Here is a 12105-nt window from a genome sequence, read left to right on the forward strand (position 1 = left end):
CCTATACACTTCTTCTAGGTTTTTAACATTGAAATGTACATATTCTCAGTGCTCCATACACAACATTCACAATACTTCAGACAAAGATTTTACAGCTCCATTTTATAGCCACATTCCTCATCCACTGCCAAAGCCTTTAACTTTAATCTTATACATATCTACTAAAAACATCTGAGTTCCATGGGGCTTACTGTTAGGTAACTGAATATTCGATTGCTACATTCTTACTGTTTAACCCAGGAGCTATTGTTAATTCAGGAATGCTTCATAGCCTGAGGGTAACATTGGGGGCAACCTTTCAGATGTTGCAATGCAAGTGGTAGGCAGGGCCTCAGCCAAGGTGATGTGGCCAGACACAAAAAGTGGGCAGAGTAATATGTGCAACTCTTAGGAGGCTGCATTCCAGCCATGCAAAAATTTGAGGTTTGCTGATAGGGGAAGGTGCCATAGGCAGCGCCAGAGCGGGTGATGTCGAATTTGGGATATCCAGTGTCACTTGGGCTGAGCGCTCTTCTGACAGCCTGCTATATCCCACCATGGGATCCAGGTCTCCTCCCAGCTCACTGGGTCTCTCAGAAACTTCTTGGGGTCCCAACTTATCATTCCCCATCCCACTAACACTCTCCCCAGTTTCATCGAAGTCCAACTCCCCAATTTCCTGCCATTCACCTCAATCATCTGATCAACCTCCTACAGCATTTCCACAAGACTCCTAACTATCACAGATAAGCATGAATTATAACCAGAGACAAGTCACTGGTACAACTATACTCAATACTTTCTACTCTGATTCTCAGGGACAACCCCCACCCCCGGGGACAAGCCTGAAATGTTATGCATACAAAATAGGTATTTTATAGATCTATTTAAATACTTTTGTGAAAAGCAGGCTCGTGATCAGGATCGAAGAAGGTGCACATCTGACGCACACAAATTTAAGCTGATTTTAAAAATCTAAATCCTAGGCACACACCAGAAAATAGGCATACTGTATATATGTATGTGTGTGTATGCACACACATATATCATACAAAGTATTTTTCCCCATGTGTTCAATAGGGAATGATGCATCATGAACCAAATCACTAAGGATTATAATGCTAACATTTCTGCTGATGTAAACACAGACTTAAATAGCACAGGCATTCTCAGCTCTGGACACCATTCCTACTTATGCATATGCCCTCTCTTTTCTCACCGATAGCCTGCTTACTCTCACACATAGTCTTCCTTGACATTAGCACTCTTTCTTCTCCATTTCTGGATGCCTCTGTTTTGCCTCCTGTGATTCCCCATCCCCTACCCCTTAGCTGGAGGTGGCTCTTATTCTGCCTGGCTCTGTGAAATGATCTCTTTCACTCCTCCTATGAGAGACACTGAATCACTTCCCCTCTTTAATTCACACCGTAAAATCTTCCTTTTCTTTCCAGCTCGTGAGCGACTCTCTGTATGTGAAGCATTTTGTGAATGAAGGGCACTTTTCCCAGATCTGTCTTTTATTCCAGAGGTCTTTCTGGCTCACCACACTGATTTATTTTTATTAGTTCTCATCATGGTTTATGCTAAGTGTCTAAAAACTCCAAAGACAGACAAACAGAAAAGAAATACTGTTGCTGTAGTTGTAAAGTGTGCTGATTTTTACTCTGAAATACTTGCTTTTAAAGAAGAAGAAAAAAACATTTAAAGGGTGGGATACACAGATTTCCTAAAATAGCAAATATATATGGCTTTATTAGTGGCATTATCCAAACAAACAAACCCTACAGGACAGGAAATTGTCAGCATCGGTTTCTCCCATTTCATTTTCACATTTTCACATCCAACAGGATTTCATTAATGGGCAAGAAATCCATAACGGAAAGCCCATGGGTCTCTTTGAAACAACCCGCAACACTGCCAGGCATGTGCGCAATGCAGCAGCTGATGGTCGGTTTATTTTTAGCCAAAATCCATGCTCTAATAGCGTTTCCAGATTGGTAAAAGGAAAAGGTTAACCAGTAAGGCTGTGCCTTCTGATGTAGACCCACAGAAAAGGCAATATTCTCACCAAACAGCCCACAGGCATCCTTTCCCCCTGAGGCTGTGGACATTAAGGGGAGGGGGAAATCCATGGAGGTTCCTGACTGCTGCAGTGCAGATGCCCTGGGAACTGTTTGTACATAGGAACCCAAATCTCTAGCTTCTGTGAAACTGCTTGTAACTAGGCCCCCTATCATCATCTTCTCCTCTTCTTGATCTGAATGTGCCAGAAAACTCCAGTGCTATCATATTCCATGCGTAACATGAACTACTTAGAAAAGGTTCACTAACCTTAAAATTGGGCAGTCCCTACTGGCAGGCTTACACAACAAAATCGCCAAGAAAAAAACAGGACAGAGGAGGCAAACCATGCAGGGCTCCCTTCATCCTCTCATAAGCTCCAAGTGAATGGGAAGGGCCTTTCAGCCTAGCCTTCAACCAACTAAGCAAGTACCTAACGTACTAAAAACAATATTTATTTTCAAGATGTATTCGTTCTTTTTAAATATTGATAGCCTATACATCACTGCTAAAAGCAGTCCAAGGGGAGGTTACAATCAGAATACATTGTTAACTATCAGAACTAAAACACCAATTGCAGAATAAACCACTCACCATAATTATGGGCAAAGCTGGACAAAGGTGTCCTGCATGTTTGGAACAGGATACCACTTTTAATCATTTATGGGCAAGGCTCGTATTCATACCATAACTTCTAAAGCAGGTGTGGCTTCAAACGTTACTGAACTACAACTCCCATAAGCCCCAACAAGCATGGGCAATGGTTGTGGTTCAAGAATGTCTGCAGGGGCAAAGGTTCCCCACAGCTGAGCTAAAGAAAAGAAAAGAATCAGGACCTCTTAAGCAACACACACTGTCTTCCTTCAGTCCCTTCAAAATTAAAATAGTCACTTGATGCAGAAAGGAACAAGCAAAAACCTGCTACTGTTTATAATATAGCAACTAAATTAACCTAACATGATGCTATTCCTGAGTCAGATACAGTGGTACCTCCAGTTACATGTGTTTCAGGTTACAGACGCTTCAGGTTACAGACTCCGCTAACCCAGAGATAGTACCTCGGGTTAAGTGCTTTGCTTCAGGATGAGAACAGAAATCGTGCTCCGGCGGCATGGCGGCAGCAGGAGGCCCCATTAGCTAAAGTGGTGCTTCAGCTTAAGAACAGTTTAAGGTTAAGAACGGACCTCCGGAACGAATTAAGTACTTAAGCCGAGGTACCACTGTATCCCTGAAAAATCACAACATTTGAGCTTGCTTCAAGCACAAAATCAGAGCATTCTTTCAGGCTACTGGCATTTGCAAACTACAATAGGACAAGCTTCTAAGTAGTGACTCGCCCAGTTGCTTATGGTGAGTGATGGTCACCTCATGGGAACCAGATAAAGAAGATTACAGTGCTTCCCTCCCTTCTCCCTGTGTCTGTGGGGAAAATCCCAGACGTAAGTCTCACTTCAATGGAGCTTATATAAGCAAGCACAGGCTTGCAGCCTTAGTCCACTAATGACTAATAGAGGAATATGTGCCTTAGGTTAAAAAAACAAACAGAAAGTTTAATACTTATCTGGAAATCTGCCATATCACATTGATCAATCACTTCTCTTGATTGGCACCTGCTCCCCTTTTAAATAAACCTTGCTCAGTGAACATACCAGTTATATCTTTCCTACCTCTCTTAAAAGGAAGATTTCCTCTCATGTTGTTAAATAACAATGGAGGCTAAAAGGGAAATTCCAAGAGGGAATTCAATTAACAAATTCTAAATAAAATTAACATGCTCTCTGAGAAGCTGACAATCTAGCAAGTTAATTATTGCTGGGCGCAGTAATCGACACATAGGAATGCCCACAGCACTTCTAAGCAGTTAAGTAGTTTGTGAAGACAGAAAAAGATACGCATTCATTAAAAGCAACTGATTTAACACACACACCCCGGGGGAGGGGGGGGAACGACAGAAGTTTTATTTTACACTGCTCACAGTTTTATAAGCAAAAACCTTCTCACAAACTTTTTACATTTGATTATTTATGCTAAGGCCCCTGTTCAAACACCCCTAAGCACAGAATGGCTGGTGCACCCTAGTACTGTGTTTTGTGTTATGCTAACACCTAGAGTCCATACAAAACTTCGAAGAAGAGCTATATTGCACATGCAAAAAGTTCCAAGCTGTAACCCTGGAATCTTGAAGAAGGGCCAGCCGCCACCAATCAATGCAGATAATGCAATTCTGACCTAAATAGACCTACCGACTGACTCCATGGAAGACAGCATCTTATGCTCCTCTAGCTACAGAGCCTTCTTGCTGGTCATGCCTGAACTTCAAAAGAAGCCGGCCCTGCTCCCTCTCTGCAATGGCCTTCCATCAGCTTGCAAATACATTTCTTTTTTAAATGGGTCTGCCAAACAGTTGATGCTTCAGCTCCTTGGATGTTTTTTTGTTTTGTTTTTTTTGTTTAGTTTTTTTGTTTAGTTTTTGCTGCCGTCACCTGATTCCTCATCTTTTATCTTTTATTTTTAACTGTTGTTGAGAGCTGCCTTGAGCATTTTAATAGAAAGGCAAGGTGTTGATGCTTTAAATAAATAAAGTATACAAGGGCTACATTTGCAGATCACAGCAAGCCGCAGATAATGGTTTGCTGTAGAAACAACAAACCTTGGGTTACCATTACATCTAACCTGGGAATTGTGTCTAGCTTTGCCCCATATGAACCATGATCTGAAGGCTATATTTGTTCTTGACTTTGTCATTATGGCTTGTTTCAGCAAAACAAACCATGCCAGAATAAACAAAGTCAAGAACCCTCAGTTTGGCTATAACACTAAGACAAGATTGGTTGCTCCCACTCACCGTGCTTACAAAGAAAAACCATAGCTTATCATGATGTCTAAAGTAGCCAGTATGAATGGTCTTGGCATAACGGGTCTAAAGCAGAGCCATGGGGAAGTTATCCTTTGCTTGCTGGTCTGGCACCACGAGTCACACTTTAAGAAATAATAAGAAGGACTAAAGTCCGTAACCAATTTTGTTCTCGTGACCTTGGGGGCTTCAGGTGGCGATTCAGCATATACGCCACCCATAACGCTCTGCCTAAAATCAAGGCTCGTATGAGCTATCCAAATGTAGCAAGATAAACTGAATTTCTCTCTGTTCAGCAGATGGATTCTCTTTTGGGCTGCCCAGAGTGCCGGGGCTCAACATCCTGGGTGTGTCTGAGGCTCTGTTCTCCCAAACTAGCAACGGTGTGGTGGTTGATTGGTATCTAAGCCACAGTGAAGCAGTGCCATGTGGATCACTTCCAACATCAACTGGATTTCAAGCAGCAGCAAGTACTGCACAAGTCTCTCTATGTGTGTTCAATGGGATCAAATGGAATTTCCTACCACAAGCTCCTAGCACTGCACAACACAACACAGAGTCTACATCATACTTTTCCCATGGCTGATCATTTGGAACTGTAGCCAGAAAACAAAGGATGCTAGAGGTATCCAGCAGCTCATAGGTACAATTTAGCTGTGGCTGTCTAGTTCATAATATAAACGGTTCCTCTAGCAACAGCCTTTGGCTTTGTACAAACTGCTTCTATTGGTTTGTTTATGTACCTATTTCAAACATTTTTTTCCAGCCTCTCCAGAACCCCAAGGCAACTCATAAACAATTTAGAAACGTACAAAACTCTGAACAGTAATAATAATAAAACATAAAATAGAGCAGCAAAAGAAAAGTAATATTCACCAGAGGCACAAAATTAATACAAATCTAAATAATCATTTCTAACCTGATCCCATTTAAACCACAAATGTCAGTGCGTTCAGTATAATTCAGCTTTGCCTTCCGTTCAAACAAGCCTGTCACTACATTAATGGTTTAAACAGCCAAACAGGTTCTCGGTTAGTCCCAGGGGTTTTGCCTTTTGCTCTTTCCCAATAAAGCACATTGTCCAATTTACTGAGCAGTTAAAAAAAAAAAAGATCAAGGTTTATTTCCTGGTTCCATAGGATGAACGTTAGAGCCGGCATTTTATTTTGCAGGCTTAAAGGTTTCACTAATTTAATTTAATCCATTTAAGTACAGGTAATGGAATAAAAGAAAAGAAAAGAACAAAAGATAACAAAACAAAAAAAAACCCAGGCTGCTGACACATGTGAAATGCAGCAAGAGCAGTTCACTTCCTTCTAGGACTGTCTCAGGAGATGCGTCCAAAAAAAGTCAGCAGGGTCTGCAAGCTTTCAACCTTTCTTTCCTATTCTCAAAAGGTCATAAGTAGCTTCACTCATTTGTCCTGATTGGAGAATTCAATTACAAGCACACTTCCATATCCCAAAGGGAAAAAGCAAAATCAACACTTCACTTCAGAAATAATTAAAACTGGAAAATGGGCTTGAAAAGTGCTTCAATGGCAGCATATTGAACACCATGAAAGGGCAGGCAATATCATTGTATGGATATTAAGGCCAAGTAGAACCATTACATAGCAGGTTCTCTTTCTTCCATTTTCCTTTCGCTAACAAGAAAGTATCTAGCTCTTAAAGCTGTGGAGAAATGTTTTTTAAAAGTCAGTTGGCAATGTCTGGTTAAAAACACAAGAAGAAAGACAGGGTATTCAATGCCCTGAACATTGCTCTGTTACTATCCAATAATAATCACTATCCCTTGACCTTGTATCAACTCTGCCATATACCCCTTAATATACAGGTTGAAAGGACAGGTCTCCCTCTAACTACCACATACTACCAAGAGAGAATGACCATCGCTTCAATGAAAGATAGAAGATGCTAACTTTACAACACCAATTAGAAGTTCACAAAACTCCTGTTTTAATTTGTGGAAGAGCAGGTTTTGTAACCCGAGAGATGAAGTAGAAAATATGTGAGCAGTATATGCCACTGAACAAGCTCATCTTGCATCTCATTAGAAAACAGCATTGTAAGAGGTTGTGATAATCCAAATCCACCTAAAATGCTTATTCTCAAACCAGAGCAGAGAGATCAGAAGGGAAGGACTCCCACCTTCAAAAGAAATCATTGGGTGCTCTCTTCTTGAACACTGCTGCTCATCTTCAGAGTAAACAAGGATATTCTGCGATGCAGAGAGGTGAAAAGTGAGAAGGAAAAGGCTTGGCAATGATAGTGGAACAGCCTTTAATCTTGAAACAACCATGACTGAAGACGTGCTGCACATTCAGCGTCCAAGGTAGGGCCCCAGAAGATACCTGAAATATAAAGAAATAAATTAGGGAAAAGGTAGATCTCTTCAAAAAAGAATATTGAACAGGTGAGATTATTTTGTCACTCACATAACCAGCCCACATGATGAGTAACAATTTGCAATCATGTTCAAAACAGCAACACTGAGAACAGTCAACAAGACATTAGATCTTTGGTGATACGACCATCATTTATTCCACATACGTTGGGCTCAGTTTATACAAGTGCACAGTGTCTCTCAAGGTTGCATTACTGTTGACAATTGGCAATATTCAGCTAAATTCTTGTAATGGGCAGACATTAGCACTAGTGCAATGGGATTTCCCGCTCTCCCCCCACCCCCAAATCTGCTCCAAAACAGATTTCTGGAGGCACAGGAAGGGGAGTACTTTCCCAGTTCTCAAAACCTAGTATTTCGGACATGGAAAAACATAATACTTCCCTCCCAGAAAGCTACTCACTCCTATATTCATCACTATATACATTTTGCCATGGAAAACATGTTAGAACAAGTTTCATAGGCACTACTGGATGTTGCCTATGACAGAGCGAGCGACAAGCAAAACTCCCCATCACCACCATTTCATGAACTTTAAAACTTGCTGAACCATTTTAAATCAGAAATTGGAGAATAGCTGCAGTGAGAAAAGCATGAGGTGAGAAGCCCATTCTATGAACAGAACTTTGCTTGCGGTTCTTTAAGATCCAACACTTTTTCCAGACTTGACAGATACTTGTGGGACTATTTCACAAAGGTGAAAAACCATCATATACAATTGTACTGTAGTCCCCCGTCCTCCTATAACAGTTGTGAACAGACTCGCTGCAGGGAGACAGAAATGATGGAGTTGTTGGCGTCTGAGGATGGGTAAAGTGAAGCTAACTAAGTGACCTAGAGCTAGCTGTGCATAGCCAGCCAGTAAGGAAGTTTGAAGAATAAGAAAATACTAAGAAGTAAAGGTTCCTGAAATAGCAACAGAGTGTAGGAGGTGAGGGCAGACTTGCAAATTCTGGTAGGGCTTTTAAAACACAGATAAATACATTTGACACTTGATGAGCACTCCAGAAATGCAATCACACAGCAACTAAGACCATTAAAACTGGCTTACAGGGCACAGTGGCAAGTAGTTGTGTGGCCTGTCACAAGTAACCCCACATGGTGCTATCCAGTGTGTAATCCTGACAACACACAACCAATTTCCACACAGCACTCACTTTAGCAATAAGAGGACTAAATGAGGAAGGCACAGGAAAACTTGGATGGGAGGTCTGAGTAATAATATATAGTGACAAGTACTGGAAAAGTGCCAATATCTCCACACAGAGACATCATATTTAGTTAGAGAAATCTCTGGATCCAGAATCAGCTTCACATTTATTGTGCTATAAAGGGATTATCTGAAAGAGAGCTCAAATTCAGTTGGGGCATATATTGTCCAGTTTTGCAGAATGGTCCTGGGGGCCACAATATTAATTGCTGACAAACCAAATGTAACTGAAAGGCCTACCAGACTGTCAAACATGATTATTATTCAAGTCGCGCCAGTACCAACAGCAACAAAGACATTAGACTCCTTTTAAAGAAACAATAAGAAGAAAGCCACAATATTTTTGAAGGCATATGTTGCTGCTGACTATGTACTTCAAGGGACGAGTTTTTGGTGGTGGTGTTGTTTTTAAGAATATTGTCAATAAAACTAAGCTGTGACTCCTCTAACTCTCAGTGCAATCATCATCACCAGTTCAGTCCAGAAGAAGTTAAACTTTACAACTCCAAGTCCCCACTCACTAAAACTGGAGGCGGGGGGAGGGAAGAATGCTGCTCAAATTAAAATTTTCTCCACAGACTGTGATAAATGAGAGGGAAAACTCAGTGTGAATGTCTAGTGACTTCAGCAAGTGCTGTGTCTAAGAAAGAGCCTATATAATCAGGCACCACGGGAACTTGGCCTGACACCGAGGGCTACTAAAATTAAGGGAAGGCATCACTCTGACTGTAGTGAGCTGTGAATCAAGGCATTGCCGGGGCTAAATGAGCGCTACGTGAGATAGTACAGGGTGTGGTGTGCATTCCAAAAGTTTTGTTCAATTTCCAAGTGGTCTACAGACCATGCACCTGCTTATAAGAACCTTTGAGAGGCCAGCTCAAACGCCTTCAGTATTTATTTTGGTCTTTCTAGTTTCATTTGTAGAAACAAAGTAAAATGAGCAAGAGTTTTTAAGGACAACTCGACATTCAAACTTACAGAAAAAGCAAATGTATTAAGTTTTCTTCATCTATCTATCTATCTATCTATCTATCAGCCCAGCAAAGTTGTTCACCTTGTGTTATCTGTGAATGGGGCGGAGAAGTTATCCAGTAAAGTCGCCCCAGAACCTTTATGGCTGAGTGAAAGGTTGAGGCTGGGTTTCCCAAGCACCACACTGTCATGTCTTCCTGCTGTAAGTGAACCACCACACCATACTGCACCCTCGTAATTCCCAAAACACAGTTCCCCCAACAACACACCTATCTTCAACCATTCCCCTCTGTTTAAAATTGCTTGGTTTTTCATGCTGCTCTTTTTAATCATGTAACTTGCTCTACTTCACTTCTATTTCCACTCAGGATTCCATTGGAACTTCTTTTAGCTTATAAAAGTCTTCTTGCCCTCCTTATCTTTCTGCTTTCTTATCACTTATCTACTTCGCTTCATTTTATTGCCTTCTTATCAAGCAAAAATAATCTCATTGGTTTGTTATCTAGTGTTTGCATCTCATTTACTCTTGTTATTCTTCATCCTCTGGAGTGCCCTGCCTCCTGATATTAGAAAACCTCCCTGGGTTTCTGGTTTATAAATACCCCTTTTGAAGACACATTCCTTCTCCCCAGCTTTTACATGGAAGCTCATTCTCCTTCACTTCCTTTCCTATTGTATTCCTTGTGCTTCCCTGCATTTCTGTCTATTAGATTTTAACACTGCAGCCAGGACCTCTCTTTCAGCTCACTTACTGAATAGTGCTGCATTTTGAAAGCCCTTCAGAAATTATAGGTTGGGTACAAAAGTGCCAGTATGGTCAACATAGACAAGCTGTGTTTGCGCCCTCATGCTACAAACAAGACTGGTGAAATCAAATCCAAGACGTGTTATTGCATTTTTGGAATCGCTTGCACGACCACTTGCATAAACGGAAGGATTCAAACCCATTAGCTAAAGTGGTACCTCAGGTTAAGAACAGTTTCAGGTTAAGAACAGAACAAATCCAGAACAAATTAAGTTCTTAACCCGAGGTACCACTGTACTACTAAACATTGCCTGCCTACTGTGTCATAACCCAGAATGGACTAAACACATATATGCTGTGACTTATATGATCAGAATAGTTGGATAGGGCTTTGTAGGCCAAGCACCTGCTCCATGCAGGAAATCCAGAGGGAGAGCGTTCCAAACATATGTTTGTCCAGTCTCTGCGTGAAGACCTGAGAGCAAAGTAGTGCCTACCACCTCTTCCAGGTGCTCTATGGTTAAGCTCCTCATGAACATCAGAGCCACTTGGGTCACATGTGAGGCTCCCTTTGGAGCGTGAGAATTGGCCATTGCAGAAAAACAATGCAGAAATGACAGCTCCACAAAGGCATGTAAACGTGATTGGTTTGCTGTTAACAAAACATTCCCTATCACATTTGCTAGTGCTAAACTAGGCTTTCCCATTTGCTAGCTCCCTCTCTCTCTCTCTCACATATCTTTTAATTGTATCAGATCATAACTACTTATTGGCTTCATTTGGAAGAAATGCTCAGCCAAATGAATTCCATCAGATGCAGTAGGTGGCCATCAATGTTCTGTGGAGACAAGGGAGGCAAACAACTTGCCCCTCAAGCAAAAGCTTCAGAAGAATTAGAAATAGCTTTATGAACAATAAGACACTTCTTCTCTACAGTGCCCCCTGCCAGGCTTCCATTGACCATGTGCTAATTAGTAATACCAAAAAAAAGGATAAATAAGTAATGTGTTACTGCCAACCATAATCTTTTCTCTTCTGGAAACATAATTTTAATGAAAAAAGAATTCTGCATGTAGAATTAGGCTGTACTTCCATGATCAAAAGATGGAAGATGAGAACATCTAATCAACTGGCTTGACACAGAAGATTCCCCACCCCCTGAAAAGTAGTAAATCTTTTAGAGAAGAGACTAGAGACAAACCTTGTATATAAAATACTGTGTTTTACGAACTGACGCAACAGAACTACATAAGAAGAGCTGGATTAGGCCAGTGGCCCATCTAGTTTACTATCCTGTTCTCACAGTGGCCCATCAGATGTGTACGTGAAGCCCAAAAGCAGAACCCAGATGCCACAGCACTCTTCCCACTCGTAATCCCCAACAGATTTAATGCCTCCAACAGTGGAGGTAGCACGTGGTAACCATTGCCAAACTTGCTGCGTGGCAGATCGAATGTAGGTGCTATCTGCAGGTAGTTGTCTATAGGGAATCTAGAGAAGCAAAGGAGAGCTGAGAATAATCCAGAGCAAATGTCAATTCAGGTTTTCCATGGATTTACATTTGGTCCAACTGAGCTTTAAAGAGCAGATTTTCGCAGAGAAGGCTCGGGCAGGGGGGAGCACTCAGGCATGAAGCTTTAAATTAAGAACCTTGCCTGGAATGAGCATAAGAAAGGTAAGTGTGGATAAACTGAAAGTGTTCACTTTTCAAGTGTTCTTGAATAACATTAGAATACAGTGAACAATAAAAACGGATATTGTCAAGAGCAACAAAACTACTAGACAATTTAGTTAAACAACAGCCTTGGCAAAGCAAGTCTGTAACTCAAGGCTCCCACTTAAATGTTTAGGAGCAGTATAAGAATGATGAAGTAATGT

General features: G+C 41.2%; 1 protein-coding gene across 10 annotated transcripts in view; it reads right to left on the reverse strand.

Annotated features, from left to right (window-relative positions):
* The window catches only part of SEMA5B (semaphorin 5B), a 355160-nt gene that overhangs the window by 151674 nt on the left and 191381 nt on the right, over positions 1-12105 (reverse strand). For all 10 annotated transcript variants that reach the window (XM_081006115.1, XM_081006112.1, XM_081006113.1 and 7 more), the window contains one exon: positions 7045-7247. In XM_081006115.1, the coding sequence (XP_080862241.1) occupies positions 7045-7216 (172 nt within the window). In that variant the 5' untranslated portion in view covers positions 7217-7247. The remainder of the gene's footprint in view (positions 1-7044; positions 7248-12105) is intronic.

Source organism: Podarcis pityusensis (genome assembly GCF_964106645.2).
Source record: "Podarcis pityusensis genome assembly, chromosome: 1".
Taxonomy (NCBI): Eukaryota; Metazoa; Chordata; class Lepidosauria; order Squamata; family Lacertidae; genus Podarcis; species Podarcis pityusensis.